The sequence below is a fragment of the Panthera uncia genome, chromosome X (assembly GCF_023721935.1).
Source record: "Panthera uncia isolate 11264 chromosome X, Puncia_PCG_1.0, whole genome shotgun sequence".
Classification (NCBI taxonomy): Eukaryota; Metazoa; Chordata; class Mammalia; order Carnivora; family Felidae; genus Panthera; species Panthera uncia.
Window position 1 is genome coordinate 83,871,205 of NC_064817.1, and position 20,652 is coordinate 83,891,856.

At 52.8% G+C, this 20,652-nt stretch overlaps 1 protein-coding gene across 1 annotated transcript in view; it reads left to right on the plus strand.

Moving 5' to 3' along the window:
- The window catches only part of FRMPD3 (FERM and PDZ domain containing 3), a 67,917-nt gene extending 52,331 nt beyond the window's left edge, over window positions 1–15,586 (plus strand). Inside the window, exons 13-14 of the mRNA XM_049644747.1 lie at window positions 9,246–10,067; window positions 11,672–15,586. Of these exons, the coding sequence (XP_049500704.1) occupies window positions 9,246–10,067; window positions 11,672–14,694 (3,845 nt within the window). The 3' untranslated portion in view covers window positions 14,695–15,586. The remainder of the gene's footprint in view (window positions 1–9,245; window positions 10,068–11,671) is intronic.
- Window positions 15,587–20,652: the final 5,066 nt, after the last annotated feature.

A 20,652-nucleotide genomic window follows, 5' to 3' on the forward strand; every position in this document is an offset into this window, starting at 1 on the left:
CTCTGGGCTGTCAGCACAGAGCCCATATGGAGCTCAAACTCATGGAACTGTGAGATAATAACCTGAGCTGAAATCAGGAGTCAGACACTTAACTGACTAAGCCACCCAGGTGCCCTAGGGTAGATACTTTTAATTACTAACTCAATTTTTCTTGTTATTGGCCTGTTCGGGTTTCCTGTCTTCCTGAGTCAGTTTTGATCATATATTTCTAGGTATTTGTCCATTTCATTTAGGTTATCTAATGTTTTTGGTATAAGCTTACTTAAAATATTCTTTTATAATTAAGTCCATATCTGTAGAATCAGCAGTGATGGTCCTCTTATTCCTGATTTTAGTAATTTGAATCTTCTCTTTTTTTTGCTCGGTCTCTACAGCTAAATGTTTGTCAATTTTATTGATCTTTTCAAAGAACCAACTTTTAGTTTCATCAATTTTCACAATTGTTTTTCTGTCCTCTAAACTTTACTGTTTCTTTCCTTCTGCTTGCTTTGGGTTTGGTTTGCTTCTCATTTGCAAGTTTCTTAAGGTGGAAGGTTAGGCTATGGATGTGAAATCTCTTCCTTTTTAATGTATGTGTTTATAACTATAAATGTGTCTCTAAACAGTAATTTAGCTAGATCCCATGAGTTTGGGTATGTTGTATCTTCATTTTCATTCATCTCAAAATATTTTCCAATTTACCTTGTGATTTCTTCTTTGACCCATTGTTTATTTAGGGATGTTTTATTTAATGTCCACATATTTGTGAGTTTCCCAAAGTGCATTCTATTATTGATTTCTAATTCCATTGTGCCCCCCCCCCCAACACATACTTTGTATGATTTCCTTTCTTTTAAATTTATTGAAGCTTATTTTGTGACCTAACATATGGCCTGTCTTGGAGAATGTTCTAGGTGCACTTGAGAAGAATGTATATTCTGCTGTTGTTAGGTGGCATGTTCTGTAGATTTTTTTTGCTATGTCTGTTATGCCCAGAATTCGTGACCTCCAAAGACCACCAGGGAGCCGAGTCCGATGCAAGAGCAAAGAGCCTTTATTCGAGCTAACTCGAGCTCAATCCCCTACCTGCATCGATGCAGCGGTGAGATACCAGAGAGAGAAAAGGAGTTTCAAAAGCACAAAGGTTTTATAGGGGTCTAGGGGCAGTTGGTGAGGTAATGGCTGTGGCCTCAGCCGATTGGCTGGGGAAGGGGCGTGGCCTCGGCCGATTGGCTGGGGAAGGGTCGGAGTCCTGTTACACAGGTCACTGGGCGTGTTTTGATCGGGAAGTTTGAATGGGTGAGTGGGAGGTTACCCGAGGGGAGGAGGTGTGGTCTGAGGTTTCTGTGATTTTCCTGGGAAGGGGGCATGTCGGGGACATAGTCACTCAAGGTGGAGGACACAGAACAAGATGGAGTCGGCCGGCGTAGGTCTGCTCTTTCATTCCCCCCTTGTCATGTAGCTTGCGGGCCCAATCATGGGACCAGCTGCATTTCTATTTTGTACTGAGTACGGAGGACCATTAGTTGGACGGCCCCCACACAGTCCCTGAGCTGGTGTCTATGATCTGCCAGGTAATGTTTTGGGGGGCATGGGGACCGGCAGCATGAGCAATGACAAGCAGAGTTAACAGAGTTACCAATATTAGGTGGGTCAGATGCGCTGTAGCTTGAGCTTGAGCGGGTTGTGTTGGTCCTGATTGACAGCCCATCGCGTGACGAAGTCCTTCCGGATCAAGGAGGGGTCCGCTGGCCGAACGTGGGTGTGATGGACCCAGGTCACGATGCCGTCTACTTTGAGAGCGGTGGGGGTTGTCAGCACCACGATGTAGGGTCCCTTCCAGCGCGGCTCGAGGGTCTCTCGGTGGTGTCTCTTGACGTAGACCCAGTCTCCCGGCCTGTACTGATGAGGTGTCGGGGTTGGGCCAGCCTCATAGATGGCACGGAGGCGTGGCCAAATGTCCTCGTGCGCCTTCTGGAGCCCTCTCAAGGAAAGAAAAAGTTCTTGATCTTTAAACTTAGCAAGAAGGTTGGGAATAATAGGGGGTGGCCTGCCAAACATGATCTTGTAGGGAGTAAAACCCAGAGTGTAAGGAGTGTTTCTAACCTGGTAAAGGGCATACGGTAGGAGAGTCACCCAGTCCCCGCCAGTCTCCATGGTTAATTTGGTAAGGGTCTCTTTTAGGGTTCTATTCATTCTTTCTACCTGTCCTGAGCTCTGGGGCCTATAAGCACAATGTAATTTCCAGTTTTCCCCCACTGCCTTGGCTACTGCTACTGCCTGTTACCTGTGAGATAAAAGCTGGTCCACTGTCTGATCCTACCATGGCAGGAAAACCATACCTGGGTAAGATGTCTTCTAGTAGCTTCTTAGCCACCGTCTGAGCCGTTTCATGCTTGGTTGGGTATGCCTCCACCCAGCCAGAGAAGGTGTCTCTAAATACTAAAAGATATTTATAACCATACTTTCTTGGTTTGACTTCAGTGAAGTCGACTTCCCATTGGGCTCCCGGTCTGGTGCCTCTGAGCCTGGTTCCTTTTTTATTTGATGTGGCTCTCACGTTGGTGAGTTGGCAGGTCTTGCAGGCAGATACAACTTGCTCTATTTTGGTGTCCTGTTGGTGAATCTTGATTCTGGCATGTCGGATTAAGTCTTTTAATTTTCGAGCCCCCATGTGAGTAGACCGATGCATGTGCTCTAATATTGAGACTCCGAGCCGGTCTGGCAGCACGAGCTCCTTGTTAGGTGTATACCACCATCCCTTTATCTCCTGGGCCATGGGGAGTTTCTTGATCTGCTATAACTCCTCCTGGGAGTATTTGGGCTGGTCTGGTAAAAGTGGGTCTCCTGGGTCCAGCAGTTGTATGGTCATGGTGGGAACTGAAGTTAAGGGCTACTGCCTTGGCTGCCTGGTCAGCCTTTTGATTACCTCTAGCTACTGGGTTATCAGCTTTCTGGTGCCCTTGGCAGTGGATAACGGCTAGCTTGGTAGGAAGCCATAAGGCCGTAAGCAGGTTAAGTATCTCCTGCTTATTGTTTATAGTCCGTCCTTCTGCCGTCAGTAACCCCCTCTCCTGATAAATTGCCCCATGAATATGAGCTGTGGCAAACGCATAACGGCTGTCTGTGTAGATGTTAAGCCATTTTCCAGCTCCCAGCATCAGCGCCCTGGTGAGGGCTATGAGCTCTGCTCACTGGGCTGACGTTCCGGAGGGTAGAACCTCCGCCCATACAGTGTCCGTTTCGGTGACCACCGCTGCACCCGCATACCTATGTCCGTCTTGCACAAAGCTTCTGCCATCAGTGAACCAAGTAGCCTCAGCATCAGGGAGGGGCCGGTCGGTCAGGTCCTTCTGGAATCCATGTACTTGTTCCAGGATTCCCGCACAGTCATGTAGTAGAGCACCTAGGTCAGGGTCGGGCAGCAGGGTTGCAGGATTGAGGGCTGCACTGGGGTGGAACCACACTCGTGGAGGGTTGAGTAGGAGGCTCTGGTAATGAGTCATACGTGTGTTGCTCATCCATCTATCAGGAGGCTGTTTCAGGACCCCTGTAATGGTGTGTGGGGGCGTGATCCAGATCTCCTGTCCTAGGGTAAGTTTGTCTGCGTCCTTGTCTAGGCGTGCTGTCGCCGCAATAATTTTTAGGCATGGCGGCCAGCCGGCAGCCACTGGGTCTAGTTTCTTGGACAGGTAAGCCACCGGGAGGTTCCAGGGGCCTAAGGCTTGAGTTAGAACCCCTTTTGCTATTCCCTTATGTTCGTCTACAAAGAGGTGGAAGGGCTTTGTAATGTCTGGTAGGCCCAGGGCTGGGGCACTTAGGAGGGCCTTTTTTAACCGATTAAAGGCAATTTCTTCTTTTTCAGTCCATTTAAATGTTTTCCCCTCTTTGGTAGCTTCATATAGGGGCCTGGCAATTTCAGCAAAACCTGGAACCCAGAGGCGGCAGTAGCCGGCTGATCCTAGGAATTCCCTCACTTCTCTTCGGGAGGTGGGAGTAGGGATCTTTAGGACAGTTTCTTTTCTGGCATCTGATAACCGCCGCTGTCCGCCCTCCAGGATATATCCCAGGTAACTTACCTTCTCCCTGCATATCTGAGCCTTCTTCGAGGATGCCCGGTACCCTAAGGCCCCCAGGGTAGCCAGCAGGTCCTGGGTCCCTCGCTCACAGTCTTTGGCCATGTCGGCAGCAATCAGGATGTCATCTACGTACTGTGGGAGGGTGAGGCCAGGGTGCTCCCTTCTGTACTCACCCAGGTCCTCGTGTAGTGCCTCGTCGAAGATGGTGGGCGAATTTTTGAATCCCTGAGGTAGCTGTGTCCAGGTGAGTTGCCCACTTTGGCCCTCCTCCGGATCATTCCACTCGAAGGCGAACAAGGGTTGGCTCTGGGGTGCAGGCGGCAGACTGAAGAAGGCATCCTTTAAATCTAGTACAGTATACCAGACCCTGGAGGGCGCCAAGGAGCTCAAGAGAGTATATGGGTTGGGAACAGTTGGGTGTATGTCCGTGACCCTCTTATTTACTTCCCGGAGGTCTTGTACAGGTCGGTAGTCATTTGTGTGAGGCTTTTTGACCGGCAGTAGCGGGGTGTTCCCAGGAGACTGGCAAGGAACTAGTACCCCTAGGCTTTGTAGTCTCCGGATGTGTGGCTGGATCCCCTTCCGGGCCTCCTGAGACATGGGGTATTGTTTGATCCTTACCAGACTTTCTCCTGGCTTGAGCTCGACCAGGACCAGGGTCCTGTGAGTGGCTAGTCCTATCCCCCCCGTCTCTGCCCAAACCGAGGGGAATTCTTGAAGCCATCTGTCTATATTATCCTCTCTCGGGAGCGCCTCCTGGTGGAGGCGGTATTCATCCTCCAGTTTCATGGTCAGGACCTGGATAGGGTGGCCCTTGCCATCGGTGACCTGAGGCCCCCCTTGTCTGAAAGTTATCTGAGCTCCAATCTTGGTCAGTAAGTCCTGTCCTAACAGTGGGTAGGGGCATTCTGGTATTACCATAAAGGAGTGGGATACCCGGCCTGTCCCCAAATCTATTGTTCTTCGGGTAGTCCATGAATACTGGCTCATACCAGTTGCCCCTTGTACCCAGGACTTCTTGCTGGCTAGTTTTCCCTGTGGGGTGCAGAGGACCGAATGTTGTGCTCTGGTGTCGACGAGAAAGTCAACAGGGGTCCCCTCCACTTTAAGAGTTACCCTCGGTTCGGGGAGAGGGTCCAAACCCCGACTCCCCTAATCACTCAGTTCATCTAGCTCTAGGACTTTTACTGGATCAGTCTTGCTTCCCTTCCCGCCGGCCCTTTTCGGACAATCTTGGGCCCAATGCCCTATCTCCTTGCAGTATGCACACTGATATTTCTGCAGCCTCTGCTTCCCCCCCTTGGTGGTTCCTTTACCTTTTCTTGCGTCGTCTGCCAGTTGCTGGAGGCGGCGGTCTCGTTCCTCGGGGAAGTCAGCAGTGGTAGCTAGTAGTATTCTGGCCAGGTCTCGAGTCTGCTTACTGCTGGCAGCCGCCATGGCGCGAGCCTGCTTGTCCTCAGGAGGCTCCCGGTTATTATATACCTTTTCGTCTACCACCAGTAAGTCCTGCAGACTTTTTTCTCCTAGTCTATCTATTTTCTGTAATTTTCTCTTAATGTCTATGGCCGATTGGTTTACAAAGGCCATGATAACAGCTGCCTTGCTTTCCAGAGGCTCTGGATCCATGGGGGTATAGGTACAGAATGCCTCCATGATCCATTCTAAAAAGGCAGCCAGAGGTTCATCTTTTCCCTGTTGTACATTTCCTACCTTGGCCAAATTGGTTGGCTTTCTAGCGGCCATTCGGAGACCCCCCATTAGAGTCTGGCAGTAGACCCGGAGCCTCTCCTTACCTTCTGCCGTGTTGAAATCCCACTGGGGCCGAGTTAAGGGGAAGGAGGCATCTATCTGAGCCTGGTTGGTGGTGGGATTCCCGTCTGTGCCCGGAACTAGTTTTCAGGCCTCATTGAGGATTCTTTCTCTTTCTTCAGTCGTGAACAGGACCTGCAAAAGCTGCTGGCAATCGTCCCACGTGGGCTGATGAGTAAAAAGAATAGAGTCTAATAAATCAATAAGCCCTGCCGGTTTCTCGGAAAACTTAGGATTCTGAGCTTTCCAATTGTAGAGGTCACTAGTGGCAAAAGGCCAATAGTGATGGGGCTGATTCCCCTCCGCGTCTGGGGGTCCGGTGGCTCACAGGGGCAGAATAGTGGAGTTGGCGGCAGAGGCCGATTGCTCCCTCTGAGCCCTTTGTCTGGTAAAGGGCGGGCTTCCCACTGGAGCGTTTCCGCCTCCTGCTCTGGGAACAGAGGGGGAGGATGGTGTTCTTCCGGCATCCTAGGGGGGTTATATGGGGGAGGAAAAATTAATTCTTCTTCAGTCCCCCCCTGTAGGACAGGGTAGAGGGGTGTTGAAGGCTGGGTAAGACTTTTCTTGTTTTCCTTCTTCTTTGTCCCCTGCAAAGTAAGAATGTGTTTTGGCTCCGGAGGGAGTGGGGCTAGGAAGGGCTTAAGCCAAGAGGGTGGGTCTTCTACAAGGTCCTGCCAAGTGATAATGTAAGGGAGCTGATCAGGATGACCCGTCTTAGGCCGAGAGATGATACCCCTGACTCGGTCAATGGTAGGGAGGTCGAAGGTCCCCTCTGGTGGCCATCCGACATTGAAAGCTGGCCACTCACTAGAACAAAAAACCTGCCACCGACCCTTTCGGACTTCCACACTGAGGTTGTTAGCTCTTCCCCTCACATCCTTAAAGTGATCAATCATAATACTTAGAGGAGTAGTCTGAGTCTGTCCCATAATGTCCGTCCAGTAAGTCCACAGAACAAAACAGAGAAACACAGAAACAGACAAACAGAGGACCCCTAGAAAGTCTTCCAACTCCATGGAAGCAAAACTGAAAGCTAGACGACGGCCTTGCGCCGACCGGCGGGAGTGACCTGCCTCGTCTCAGACCTTTGAGGGGATTCCACGTCCTTCCAAAACCGATGAGGGGATTCCACGTCCCTCCAAAACCAAAAGCTAGACGACGGCCTCATGCCGACCGGCGGGAGCGCCCGCGCCATCTCAGACCTTTGAGGGGATTCCACATCCCTCCAGAAGGGAGGATCTGAACGTCTTCCGAAACTCCTGGCCCGTGGTCCTCCAGTGCGTCCACTTAGACCACGCCGGGCACTACCAGAATTTCAGAAAGGAGCTCATACAGAAAAGACAGAACGAACAGACACTAACTGTGGCCAGTCAGGCTCTCCGGGTCGGGGGTCCCTCGGGGGTCTTGAGGATCCAGGACGAGCCCCCAAATGTTATGCCCAGAATTCCTGATCCCCAAAGACCACCAGGGAGCCGAGTCCGATGCAAGAGCAAAGAGCCTTTATTCGAGCTAGCTTGAGCTCAATCCCCTACCTGCACCGACGCAGCGGTGAGATACCAGAGAGAGAAAACGAGTTTCAAAAGCACAAAGGTTTTATAGGGCTCTAGGGGCAGTTGGTGAGGTAATGGCTGTGGCCTCAGCCGATTGGCTGGGGAAGGGGCGTGGCCTCGGCCGATTGGCTGGGGAAGGGTCGGAGTCCTGTTACGCAGGTCGCTGGGCGTGTTTTGATCGGGAAGTTTGAATGGGTGAGTGGGAGGTTACCCGAGGGGAGGAGGCGTGGTCTGAGGTTTCTGTGATTTTCCCGGAAAGGGGGCATGTGGGGGACCTAGTCACTCAAGGTAGAGGACACAGAACAAGACGGAGTCAGCCGGCGTAGGTCCGGTCTTTCATGTCTACTTAGTTTATAGTTTTCCGGGTCCTTTACTTCCTTGTCGATCTTCTGTTTAGTTGTTCTACTCATTATTGAAGGTGGGGTATTGAAGTGTCCAGTTATTGCTGTTGAATTTCTCATTTTGATTCAGTCAGGTTTTGCTTCATGTGTTTTGGGGCTCTGTTGTGAGATGCCAGCACCACACTTTTGTGACGGTTGTGAACTCTAGTAAACAGCAATACTGACACACGGACCCTGTCAAACTGGAAATGGAAAGGCATTTTGAAGGTTTCTTTTCTAGCATCTCAACCACCACAATGAAGGATAGGGCAATGGTTAAAACCATGGGCTTTATAGTCCCGCAGACCTGGGCTCAAATCCAGGCCGCATTTAGGACTCAGGTGACCTTAGATAAGTCACATAACCAAATGGATCAGTTTCTTGCTCTATAAACGGGGATAGTGACAGCACCTGCCTTGCTGGCTTGCTGTGAGGATTAAATGGAATCGTGTGTGATGATTTTATCTGAAGTTAGTGCTTGCTTGCCATCTGCCTCTCTATCTGCCAATGACAAAATGAATTGGCATTGTCTGAGTACATTCTCACAGATAACATGGGGAAGGGCCCCCAAAACAGTCTGAGAGAAAGAAGCCATTTAGAGAAAAAGCATTCGCCATGGATAATTCTCAGATGTGCACACCTACCATCATTAAAAGCTGTTGACTAGAACATTTTACCCCACGTATGTGTAGCAGGCAGGCTGGCCCTGCGTGAATACAGAGAAGTAATGTGTTTGGAGGAATCATAAGAAGGCTCCCCCCACCCTGCTCCCACAGATGCACATCCCCACATATTTCCCAAATACTTCACACGTTCAGAGAAGCCCCAGAACACTACTAGTAGAGCTTTATTCTTTTCGGGTCCTTCCTTGACAGTCCTCTTTGAAATGCAAATTTCAGGCATTGTGTGCGGGCATCTTCCCACTAAGGCAGTAGTAACTTGTCGGATGGATGTATTTCCTTCCTGCTAGAAGAGATCCAACATAACACAGGAGGAACAGAACACTGGGTTGGCAGGGGCAGGGGGGAGGAAGGGGTGGAAAGGCTCTGGGAAAGGTGGGGACGGGGGCAGAGACACTTCTGGGGGGGACATAAAACAAATTACACTTCTTTAAGTATGGTTACAGCTGACTTTCAGACCAGACACACCCGTGTTAAGTAAGAGTCCAGCAGGATCCAGATACCAGGGTGCTCAGCCCTTCCCCGGTCACCCCATGCCAGTTTCCATTTCAGAGGCGATGGGGCTGTTAGCAGCCCAGGCCACTCTATTCTACTCACTCTACTCTCAGGGGTGGCAGCAATGTGGCTGCCCCTTTCCCTAATCTCTAGCAGCCAAGTAATGCTCTCTGTCACTACCTGCCATCCAGTTGCACACCAAAAAACACCAAGGGAGCTCAGCCACTGTCCTCAGCACCACAGCTCATCTGTTGATTCTCTTTCTGGGTTTAGATTACATGCACAGCGCCTACCGCCCTGTCACTGGGGGCCACCTGGGGAAAAAGGAGAGTAGTTATGTGGGCAGCGTGGGCACCAGCCCCAGGAAGTCGAGCCGCTGCACGCCCCCACCTGCCGACTCTGAGCTTGTCAGCTTTTGCTACCTCCACATGCGGGAACAAAGGAAGGAGCAGGAAAGCCGGACGGATGTCAATGAGAACTTAATTTTCTTTGAGGAGAGCAGGCCCCGGACCAAGTCTGACCCCACATCCAAAAGCTCTGGCCAAGGTTACGAAGTAATCCCTGATGACTTTGATGCCGCCAGCCTAGACCATGAGCCTTGTGCCAGCAGGGCCCGGTCCTACACCTTGGACAATTCCCTTGGGGCTGAAGCCCTGAATTTCTACTGTGACTCTTGCAAAGCCAAACTCCAGGAGCAGCTGGGCCCTCCCAAAGGTGGGAGGCCTGGCTCCTCTCATGACAATATGGTAGACTTGATGTCCCTTCCACCCCCCGGGAGCGAGGAGGAAGAGGAGGAGGAAGATGAGAGCACTTTGCTGTTGCCTGCCATTGCTGCCCCACCTCCTGGTTTCAGAGACAACAGTTCTGATGAGGATGACCCCAAGCGCCGGGCGGTCCAGAGCCAGGAGCAAGGACGCCACCTGCGTGGGCTCCTGTACGATGAGATTCCAGTGACACTGATTGACAGCGTGCAGACCCGGACAGTCCGAGATCATGCCCAGGAGCTAGATGATGCCCTGGTGTCCACTCTGCAGGCTCTGGAAGCCCTGGCAGCCTCAGAGGATGGACCACACCCCCCACCCCCACAGACTGCAGGTAATAGCCCGTTCCTCCTCCCTCTTGCCTCCCTTTCCTTCTCCTGACCAAGCAGGGCCATGAGGTGATATTGCTTCTTCCCAAGCAGAGGTTAAAGTCATCGTGGTGTGCCAGGGCAGTGCATGGCCAGAGGTAACACAGATAGGGTCAGGCGATCAACAATGCTGCATCAGGGGCCGGCTGCTCAGCTCCAGCTAGAGCTCTGGCTCTCACCATTCCATCTCTGGAAATGTCTTTCAGATGACCCCAGGGATTGGGGCTGTGATAGCTATGGAGCCAGGCCAGGATAGAGGATCAGAGCAAAATTGTGAGAGATCTAGAAGACAGTTCCCTTGCACATGACTGGAAGAAAAACAAAATGACCAACTAATCACCTAGTGACCCAGGATCAGGGGAGCCAGAAGCCATCACTGCTCAAGGCTGAGGTCTTGATCTTGCCTAAGAGCATGAGCTCCCAGTCAGATGCACCCAAGTTCTGGCTTCTTCACTCACTTTCAGTGTGACCTTCGGCAAGGCACCTTACCCTCTCTGAGCCTCACTTTTGTCATTTCAAATGGGCTTGGTAACAACAGCCATATCATGTAAGGTTTGTTGTGGGCATTAAATGAGATCATTCGTGCAAAACACTGCCTAGCATATAAGCATCAATCCGTAAGTAGTAGCTGTTATTAGTAATTATTTGGTGGGAGAGCCATGCGACACGCATGCCAGTCCTTCTTATGGACACACGTACAATGCTTCTTGTAGACCAGCATGCATGTCAGACATGCACCCATATTCACAATGCACACCTCCATACACACACACCTTCAAAAAAAGAAAAAAAACAGGTAAATGCCACAGCGACAGAAAAGGCCCAGGGAGGAATAAAGCACAAGAGAAGGCATGTGAGGCAGGGGGAGGTGTGCACAGAGAAGATGAAGAGATTGGGGTCAGAGGCAGCCTGGCTGACCAGGGAGAGTACCAACCCCTACATTTTCTGTATGCAAGGGCATCATCCTTGGTGTTGGGCAGCTCCCATGTGTTTAGCCCCCCCGGGGCCAGCATGTCTCTTGGCTCCCGAGTCTGGTGATCCAAGCCCTCACTGCTCCCAGACTAGAAGCCCCTATGGTCGCCAGAGAGAGGACAAGTGCAGGCCAAAGGGCCTCAGCTGCAAGGACTGGCCAAATGACAAGGGCAGATAGAGAGGGACGTGGCTTTGCCAGCCCTCTTCAGGACAATTAACAAACATTTCCTAGCTATTGAATCTAAAAATAGTGATGATTAGCATGTTGTTCTGCATGTGATGTGCATGTTAATTTGCCTTTAGACTGCCCAGCAGATATTCTCGGTGCCCCTTTTGTTGCTTTTTCAGATTCCCGCCCTTCATAAGCTCACTCCCAGCTTGCCTCCCTTTGCCCCTCCCCTTTACTCCTCCCACCCTCGGCCCAGTACCGTCCTCCCACTGCCTCCTCCCTGCCCCCTGCCACCTCCCCCAGGTCTGACTGGCTTTCCCCAGCTTGAGATGCTGCTAGCTGCCCTTGGCCCCCACAGACTTTCTACATATGGCTGGAAAAAGGACTCGATTGGACTAAGTGCAGCAAGCCCTCTCCCTGTCCCTCCAGGTCTGATTGTGCTGGCCACAATCACCCCTGAATCATCGCTGGACTCAGGCCACGAAACCAACTCTTCCGAGCTCACAGACATGTCAGAGATGATGTCGGCCATGAAGCAGCACCAGAACACCACCTACTTCTTGGCCCAGCACCTCAACAAGGATAGCCTCCTGGCTCGCAAGGACCTGCCCTTCCGGATCCAGAGCTGTTCAGCCCAGGCTGTACTCACGGCCCCTTACTCTCTCGGGCGCCCAGATCCCAACCCATCCCTGCAGCCAGCGGTGACAGGCCAGAGTCCGGGCCCCCCTGGCGCTCGGAGGAAGCTGCCCCAGGTGGAGTCGCAACCACAGCGAGAGCGAACCTACGCCCTGGCAGTGCACCCAGCATTGTCCCCACAGCTTGGTGAGCAGAAGAATCTGAGCCTGCTGTCCCCAGTTCCTGAAGACAAAGGGCCTGGCCACACTAGGGCAGGCCTGGAGATGTCACTGAGGGCTGCCACGCCATCCCTCAGTGACGAGCAGGTCTCTGAGCTAAGGGAGAATCTTCCCAAAGAAGTCAGGTTGAGCCCCAAGCTTATCCTCGACCCAAAAGGCAGTGTGACACCAGCTATCATCTCAGCTGCCCTACAGCAGGTGGTTCACACTAAGAGCCTCCCTGCCCCTGGTGGGGCCCTGGGGAACCCTCCCAGCAGTGGGGAGAGAACGCTGGAGGCCAGCATGGGGAGGCCAGAAGTTAGCATGATGAGCAGTAGTGCCAGTAAGAATCTGAAGTTCAAAATGAGCCCCAGTGCTCCAGAGACGTCATGGAATTCCCAGCAGCAGCTGAGCCCAGAGGTCTCCTCTGGCTCCAGGGTGCCTGCAGGCAGCCGGGGTGACAGCCTGCATCTCTCCCCACAAGAGGACAGGCTACCTGTTCAGAGTGTCCCACCTAAAAGCTACCTTTCCCGAGCGAGTCGAGAGTCACTGAGCAAGCCATGCATAGGGGAGGTGGCAGGCAAGGCTGGGCCCGAGGCTGCTAAGCCTGCCCTGCACAAGCCGGGCACCGTCTCCAGCCAGGGGGAGAAGGGGCATTTGGAGAGCATGCCCCAAAGCAGCAAGATCGAGGAGACCAGCCTGGTGCCCCGAGCCGGCTATGCCATGGCTCTACAGAGCCCCAGCTGCCAGCTGCGAGGCCACAGCCCCAGCAGCCAGTCCCGAGGCCAGAGCCCCAGCTGCCACCCTCGAGGCCAGAGCCCACTGAGGCCCCAGGCTGCCAGCCGGCAGGTGAGCACCATGCCCTCCAGGAAGCTCGAAACAACCCTGGATGGAGCCCACTCGGCCCCTGAGGGCCCCGCAAAGCCCAAATCATCCCGAGGGCCCTTCCGGCTCCGCAGTTTATTCTCTGCCACCTTTCCGACTCGCCAGAAGAAGGAGACCGACGAGCGGCAGGCCCAGCTGCAGAAGGTGAAGCAGTATGAGCTAGAGTTCCTAGAGGAACTTCTAAAGCCGCCGAGCCAGGGGGAGCTGCCAGGCACCGAGTACCTGCAACCCCCAAACCCAGGCCGCTGCAGCTGCCAGCTGCGCAGCAGCCCAGTGCAGCAGGGGCCTGGCATGTCCCGTGAGCAGAGGCGCAGCTGTGACTGCAAGCGCATCTGCCGGGGGGGCCGGCCCCAGGCCCCCCAGACGCCAGTGCCTGGCCTCCAGGGGAGGGAGAGGGACAGGGTCACCCAGACCCAGAGGCAGCCAGAGGCTGGCCCAGGCCTGAGCCTCAGCAGCCCCACCACTGTCGGGCGCATCCGCTCCACCAGCCTGGAATCCCGAGAGTGCCGATCGGACCCCGAGACCGGTGTGTCCTGCCTGACCACATGTGCCTCGGGGGGTGAGTGCCTGGGAGCTCCCAACTACAGGAAACTGATGCGCCGCTACAGTATCAGTGAACTGGACCAGGGTGACAGGGCCTCTCTGACCTCGGACATCTATCCACACCCACCCCTGGGCATGCTGCCCAGGGAGGCCAAGGAGGTAGAGGCAGGCCTCCCCTTAGGCCTGGGTCCCAAAAACAAGTCACTGGAGTCACCGACCCTGGGAGACCCCTCATACGTCCAGGTCGCCCCTGAGACCAAAGGCCCCAGACAGATGGCAGTATTCTCACTGCCAGAAGAGGTGTACCAGAAGCCTGCCGATCTGGACGAGGACAGTGAGGGCAGCAAGTGCTGCTCTATCCGCTACTGCTTCTATTACCGCAAGTGCGATATGGCAGATGATGCCAGTGACGGCAAGGACGAGCTCTCCTACTCCATCCCAATGAAGATTCTGCCTGGCATGAAGCTGGACGAGCAGGTGGTGCCCGTGGTGAGCAGGACCCTGCAGGTGCTAGATGCTGCCACCTGCAGCAGCAGCAGCCCCGAGGCCGCCCGCACCCAAGAGATTGACCTCCGGGTGTCCACCTTCGAGGGGAGCCTGGCCAAGATCAATGCCCTGCGGGCCCATGCCTACGGCCTGCCTGATGGTTTCCTGGCTGCCCGGCTGGACACCAATGAGCTGCTAACGGTCCTGCGGCAGTGCGTGGCCAGCCCCGAGGCCCGCGCCCCTAAGCCCTACGTCTCTCAGATCTCTGAGTACAAGCTCGAGCTGGCTCTCAAGTTCAAGGAGCTCCGGGCCTCCTGCCGCCGCGTGGCCAACGTGGACAAGAGCCCGACCCACATGCTGGCAGCCATCACAGGCAGCTTCCAGGTGCTGAGCAGCCTCATCGAGACCTTTGTGCGGCTGGTGTTCATCGTGCGCTCCGAGGCCCAGCGCCAAGAGCTGCTGGCCAAGGTCGAAGAGGTGGTGAGGAACTACACCTTCCTACTGCGTGCTGCTGAGGAGTCCACCACCCGGAACCTTAACCAGCAGCAGCAGCAGCAACAGCAGCAGCAGCAGCAGCAACAGCAGCAGCAGCAGCAGCAGCAGGCAGCAGCTATAGGGGCGGCCACAGGGCACCCACCGGGCTCCCCAACGTCAGCGACTGTTATGAGCACATTCACCCGCTCCTTAAAAACCCTTATCAAGTAGGGCATCCGCCCAGGCCTGCCCCTCCTTTCCCCAACCACAGCCCCACGTTTAAGCTTTGTGGTCTTTGCATCTTGTGGTGAGTGTATGTGTCCACTGGGCCAGTCAGGGTCCGAGAGCCTTCAGTCTTTGGGGAGCGGAAACTCCCCGGATTGAGGCTGTCCCTGAGGGCTCCGGGCAGCTGCCACCCTGGGTATCCTCACCCCTTCCCTGGCCTCTGGTCGTCACTGTGAGGGCCAAGGCCCCTCGTCACTCTGCCTGCCTGCTGCAGAGCTGTATTTTATCTCTTCTTTAGGGCTGACAGGTGACATCAGGCTCACCTTCCTGCTCCATTTTGGGGCCCCGGGGAGCCAGGGCCTGAAGCAGGCAGGCCCACAGGCCTTGAGCTCCTCCTGGCATCTGCTCCCTTCTGGGGAGCAGTGGCAGTAGCACCAGGGCACAGCGCCCAGCGGAGGGGAAAGGGCACTCGGCCCAGATGTGCCCGCCCACCCTGGGCTCACACTCACTTGGCAGAAGCCACCCTAGAGGGCCTGTGCTCAGGTGGCAGGTCTGCAGAAAACAGCCACACAGGCTGTTTGTAGCCAGCCCAAGAGGCTGGCAGGCTTGGGAGCCCTCGCCCCCAGGCCCAGTAGCTCCACACCAGCCATCCCCAAAGTGCCCTGTCCCTCACTAATGGGCAGGGTGGCTCAGTCCACTAGGGAGCAAGCATCTGGGTTCACCCCACTTGTTCTGGGTAAGGTACCTGGTGAAAATGTCTGCCCTGGGGAGACCCAGTGCAGGCCTCGGAGCCTGCCCGGCCCAGCCCAGCCCAGCACAGGGGCTGTTGCCACAAGCGTGCGGTTCCTCTCTCAACATCTACCAGACGGACTGTCCTTAGGAGTTTGACTTAGCTACGGATTGGGGATGGGGGGGTGGGGGGAGGGGGGTGGGGGGAGGGGGGGTGTCGATGACTATATCTTAAACTTCTGGAAGCTAGCGTGATATGTTAATCCTGAGTATATGCTTTTGGCTGTGTATTGACCCTGTGGATTTGTCTCTCTAAGAAAAGAAGCTGAGCGCCTTACCTGGTGCAGTCCTGCACCTCTCTCTCTCTCTCTCTCTCTCTCTCTGTCTGTCTCTCTGTCTGTCTCTCCGGAGTCATCTGGAAGGGAATTCACACTGTTTAGCATCCTCCTTGACACACATCTGCTGCCGCCACCCACCTCCCCCTCCCCCACAACCTTCCTGGGAGTGAAGACACGGAGTCCCTACCAAAGGTCCCCCTGTAGGGAACAAAGAAAGCCAATGTTTCTTCTGTATAGATTGCTTCTTGTCCACCTCTCCATACCTCCCGTTTGCCACACGCTCGTGCCCTGTGTCTGCCTCTCTTTCATCGTTACGTGAGAGGTCGGTGTGAAATCTCTCATTCTTACGTGAGTTTTATAAAGATGTACACTGTGCTTAACCCCTGCCCAGCGCAATAAAGTCCCCTCCCCCCCACCACCGAGTGGTAATTTCTCCTGGCAAGGATGAGGGGAACTCCTTCTGCAGGAGCCAGCACCCCCCTTCCTTGTTTTTCCTCCCACAGGACCAAGTTGTTTAATGGGCCAGAGATGCAGCCAGTGGGGAACCCCTTTCCCTCTGTGACCACTGCAAGCCTGAGCGCTGTCGTGGTCTTCCTCTTCTCCCAACTTCTTGATCCTGCACCTTTGCCACTCAGGCCCTGCCTGTGTCATTTCACCGCCATCCTTCACCTCTCCCTCAGCCTCATGGAGAGGACACATTTTCTAATGTCTGTATATAGTATATATACTACATAAAATATATAAATTATATATATATATACTAATTTATGTCTTGTTTTTCAAACAAGAATGATTAAATCTATTCATCTTACTATCCCACTACGTCTTTGCAGTGCCTCTTTGTGGGTGTCCTTGTGTCATTGAATTCCTTGTTGGTAGCGCACCCCCACTCGCTGAGAGCTCTCCCTAGCTTCTGCTCCCTTCTACCTGAGCCCCAGTGAGCGATGAGAGCTTAGGACCTTGCTTAGAAGCCTCCTGTCGGTGGTCACTGGAATTGAAATACTGTGTACTTGTTTCTCTTGACCCTGGCCATGACCTCAGAGATGAAGGAGGCAGGGGGTGGGGTTGGGGGGGGCGCAGAAACACAGTGCACTCTGTGCATAGTACACCTGGGAGTATGCCTGGGAGTTAAGGAACAGACAGAAGGGTTTCTGGCCAGCTCTCAGGGTGGAACTGGGAAATAGGGCCTCTTCCTCTGAAATGTGTCCAGTTGCCTCAGAGTGTAGCTTGACCGCCTTATTATTGCTGTGAATCCCTTGTGATGCCCACTGGCAATTTATCGTAGGGGTGGAGGTGTTTCAAAAGGATAGGAGCAACAGGACCCTAACCAGGGCTGGCCTCTCTGGCTTTTCAGAGGGTTACCTGATGGAGAGAAATGATTTTGCTTCTCCTGCTCTCTTACTTTCTTCTGGTAATCACAGGTCCCCACTAGCCTATGAGGCACGTTTGTGCCAACTAGATAAATGTTCGCCCTGCCATACACACCCTCATGTTGAATTAGAAAGAAAATCATCCTCTGGGTGATGCTAGCCCTGTGGGCACATGGCTTCATCATCTCAGCTCCATCCAGCCCCACTGGCCTTGTTGGCCGGGTACACAAATGATACAACTGTGTACTGCGGCCCTGAATAATCACTTCCAAAGACTAGACACAGGCCTTCTTCTCACGTCTGCACAGGTCATGGCCCAAGTGATTTGGGAGTGGAGCACAGAGGAAAAGCCAGAAAAAATGCAGCGAGAGCTCCCCTCTGCATTCAGGAGGCCCTAGGGGGGACAGGCCTAGCCCCGGTGACAGAGCTCCTCTGGGAGTTCCCCACCAGGGATAGTATCCCACAACCCCAAGGCCGGGACTCAGTGGAAGGCAGTGCCAATGTAAAGTGAGACGCACTACTACTTAAAATTACCTAACTTGACAGTCCAGAAATTTGGGGTCCCCCTCACCCTGCACCACACTGGTAGCTCCTTCTGGTTCTATACCCTGGGAACCCATCTACATAGTACCCTGCATGTAGGGCTTCAATAATGATTTGCAGAATGAGTGAGTGTTGCATGAGATGACCATCACGAGAGAGCCTTCCTGACCTCTGTACCTCGTGAAAAGGGCCCTCTGCCCCTGGAAATAGCTAATCCAGACCAGTGCAGCTGGACGAGGCTGGACAGCCTGGCCTCCTATCAAAGAAGACATCAGGTCAGTCATCCAATGTCCCATTAATTCAGTGGACTTTCACAAACTACTTTCCAGAAGCTTTGGAAACTCTCCTGAGGTGACCAGTGGTCTCCTTTTCTGTGGACCCAGGACCTCTGTGCAGTATCCGGAAGCACTGGGGGAGGCCATCTTTCCACCAGGGTCTACTTGCCATCTTTGGTCTGAGCCAGAGCCTGATGCTGGTGCTCTTCAGCCACCCCCTACCAGACCTGAGTCCCCAGAGCCCAACTCCTGTTTTCTGGCTTCAGCCAGTTAAAGGAAAATGGGGGTGCCTGGGTGGCTCAGTCGGTTATGTGTCTGAATCTTGATTTTGCTCAGGTTACACATGATCTTAACAGTTCGTGGGATCAATCCCCGCATGAGGCTCTGTGCTGACAGCATGGAGCTTGCTTGGGATACTCTCTCTCCCTCTCCCTCTCTGCCCCTTCCCAGTTCATGCTCACACATGCACACTCTCTTTCTAAATAATTTTTTTTTATAAAAAGGAAAATAGGTTCATGCTGTTGCCATGGACCCAGGATGCCCATGGTCTTGGCAGAGACACATTTTTTTCAAGCTGTTGTCAAAGCACTATGGATAATAGGCAGTTTCATCAGAAATGAATTGAAAGCTCTCTCTCTCTCTCTCTCTCAAAATAAATTTAAAAAGGTGGGGGGGGGGTGTTGTGCCTGGGTGGCTCAGTTAAGTTGAGCAACCAACTCTTGATTTTGGCTCAGGTCATGATCTCACAGTTCATGAGATCAAGCTCCACAATGGGCTCTGTACTGACAGTGTGGAGCCTGCTTGGGATTCTCTCTCTCTCCCTCTTTCTCTGCCTCTCCCTTGCTCACTCACTCACATGCTGTCTCTCGCTCTCTCTGTCAAAATCAATTTAAAAACTTAAAAACAAAAGAAATTAATTGAAAGGACCTGCCTCAACCAGAACTCCTTCTGCCAAAGGGGCATGGGGAGATCAGCCACCAGCGGTGGGAAAAAGCATCAGTGTATATCTTAGGCTCAAATTCCTGCAAACAGCAGCTAGGATGAGAGGAAGAATTACATCCCATTCCCCATCCTGTAGGCTGGACGCCAGACTGTGGGTGTGCATCTGGAGCAAGGAGGAGGTCCCCCATGGAGTCAGAGGAGGAAATAAACCACCAAGGGTTCAGTTCTGGGCCCTAGAAAAAAGGGTTGAATTCCAGGCAGGTCTCTTCCAACAACCTGACCTGCTGCAAGCCACTGTTAGGAGAATTATGGAGGCCAGTCTTCTCACCCATGTCATCAAGTCTTTGCGTGTTTCCCATACTCCCAATATTACGGGGGCATGCTCTGACATTTCCAGCTGTAGGTTCTGGACCCACCACGTAGGAAGGAGCTTAGTTTTAGCTCCCCAGCCCTCCTATCTGTGATGTCTGTCTTTCCCTCTGGGTGTTGACCCCTCATTCTTGTTTTCATGGCTTCAGCTAAAAGGAATAGGAGTCTGCACTATGTGGAGAGCCTTCTACAACACCGAAAAGATGATCCCTGCCCTTAAATATGCAAAAACAACTGTGTGATCACTTGCCATATGCCAGGCACTGTGCTAAGTACTTTACATGCATGATCTCATTTAATTTCCCTAGCAATCCTTTGAGAGAGGGACTATGAGGGGCAGCTGGCTGACTCAGTTGATGGAGCATGCGACTTTTGATCTCAGGGCCGTGAGTTCACCCCGAGGACAGTGTAGAGCTTACTTAAAAATATACATATATTTTTAAAAAGCTTAAAAGACAGAGACTATGATCATATTCATTTCTCAGAGGAGAAAGCCAAGGCCTACAGAGGTTAAATCACGAGCCCGAGGTCACAGAGCTGGTAAGTGGTGAGCCGGTCAGTGTTCAAACCTACTCAGGCTTTCAACTGCTACCCTATAGAACTCAGCTCAGCCCCATCTTTGGGGCAGTTCCCCTGAAAACAGAGGCACAGATGCAGCCGCACTCATCAAACGATGGCCTGTAAAAATGCTGTTCAGCACCCAGGCAGCATGTGGGTAACAAACAGGTCATTGGTAACTTTCAGGAGTGAGGTGTGGGGTACCACAAGCCCACCTTCTCCCCTCACCTCTCTTTGCCAGGCTTCCCTAGTGTCCCATGCCTCTCAGAACCTGAGGGTTGGAGTGGTATTTATGCATAGAAATTTGTGGGTAGAGCAGTGTGTCCAAAAAACTACCATCAAAATTATGGAACACCCGCCCCCCACCACCATTCTCCTCAAACTACAATCTGATTCTCCCAGGGATTTGGCCCATATTCCATATGCATGTGCATTTTTCTCAAAGATTCCAGAGGAAAATATCATTTGGAGCACCTGGGTGGCTCAGTCAGTTAAGCATCCAACTCTTGATCTGGGCTCAGGTCATGATCTCATGGTTGGTGAGATTGAGTCCTGTGCCAGACTCTGGTCTGACAGCGTGGAGCCTGCTTGGGATTCTCTCTCTCCCTCTCTCTGCCCTTCCCCTGTTAGTGCTTTATCTCTCTCCCTCTCTCAAAATAAATAAATAAACTTTAAAAAAAATATGGAGAGGAATGCAAAAGTTGCATGCCTTGTAAAGAAAACATATTTCAGAGACACTGGAGACTTGTGTCTGAAACTTCTGGCTACATTCCCGTGCCTACCTACACAGTGTTCACTATCCTCTACCACTAGACATGCTTTGGTGGAAATGTTGGACAC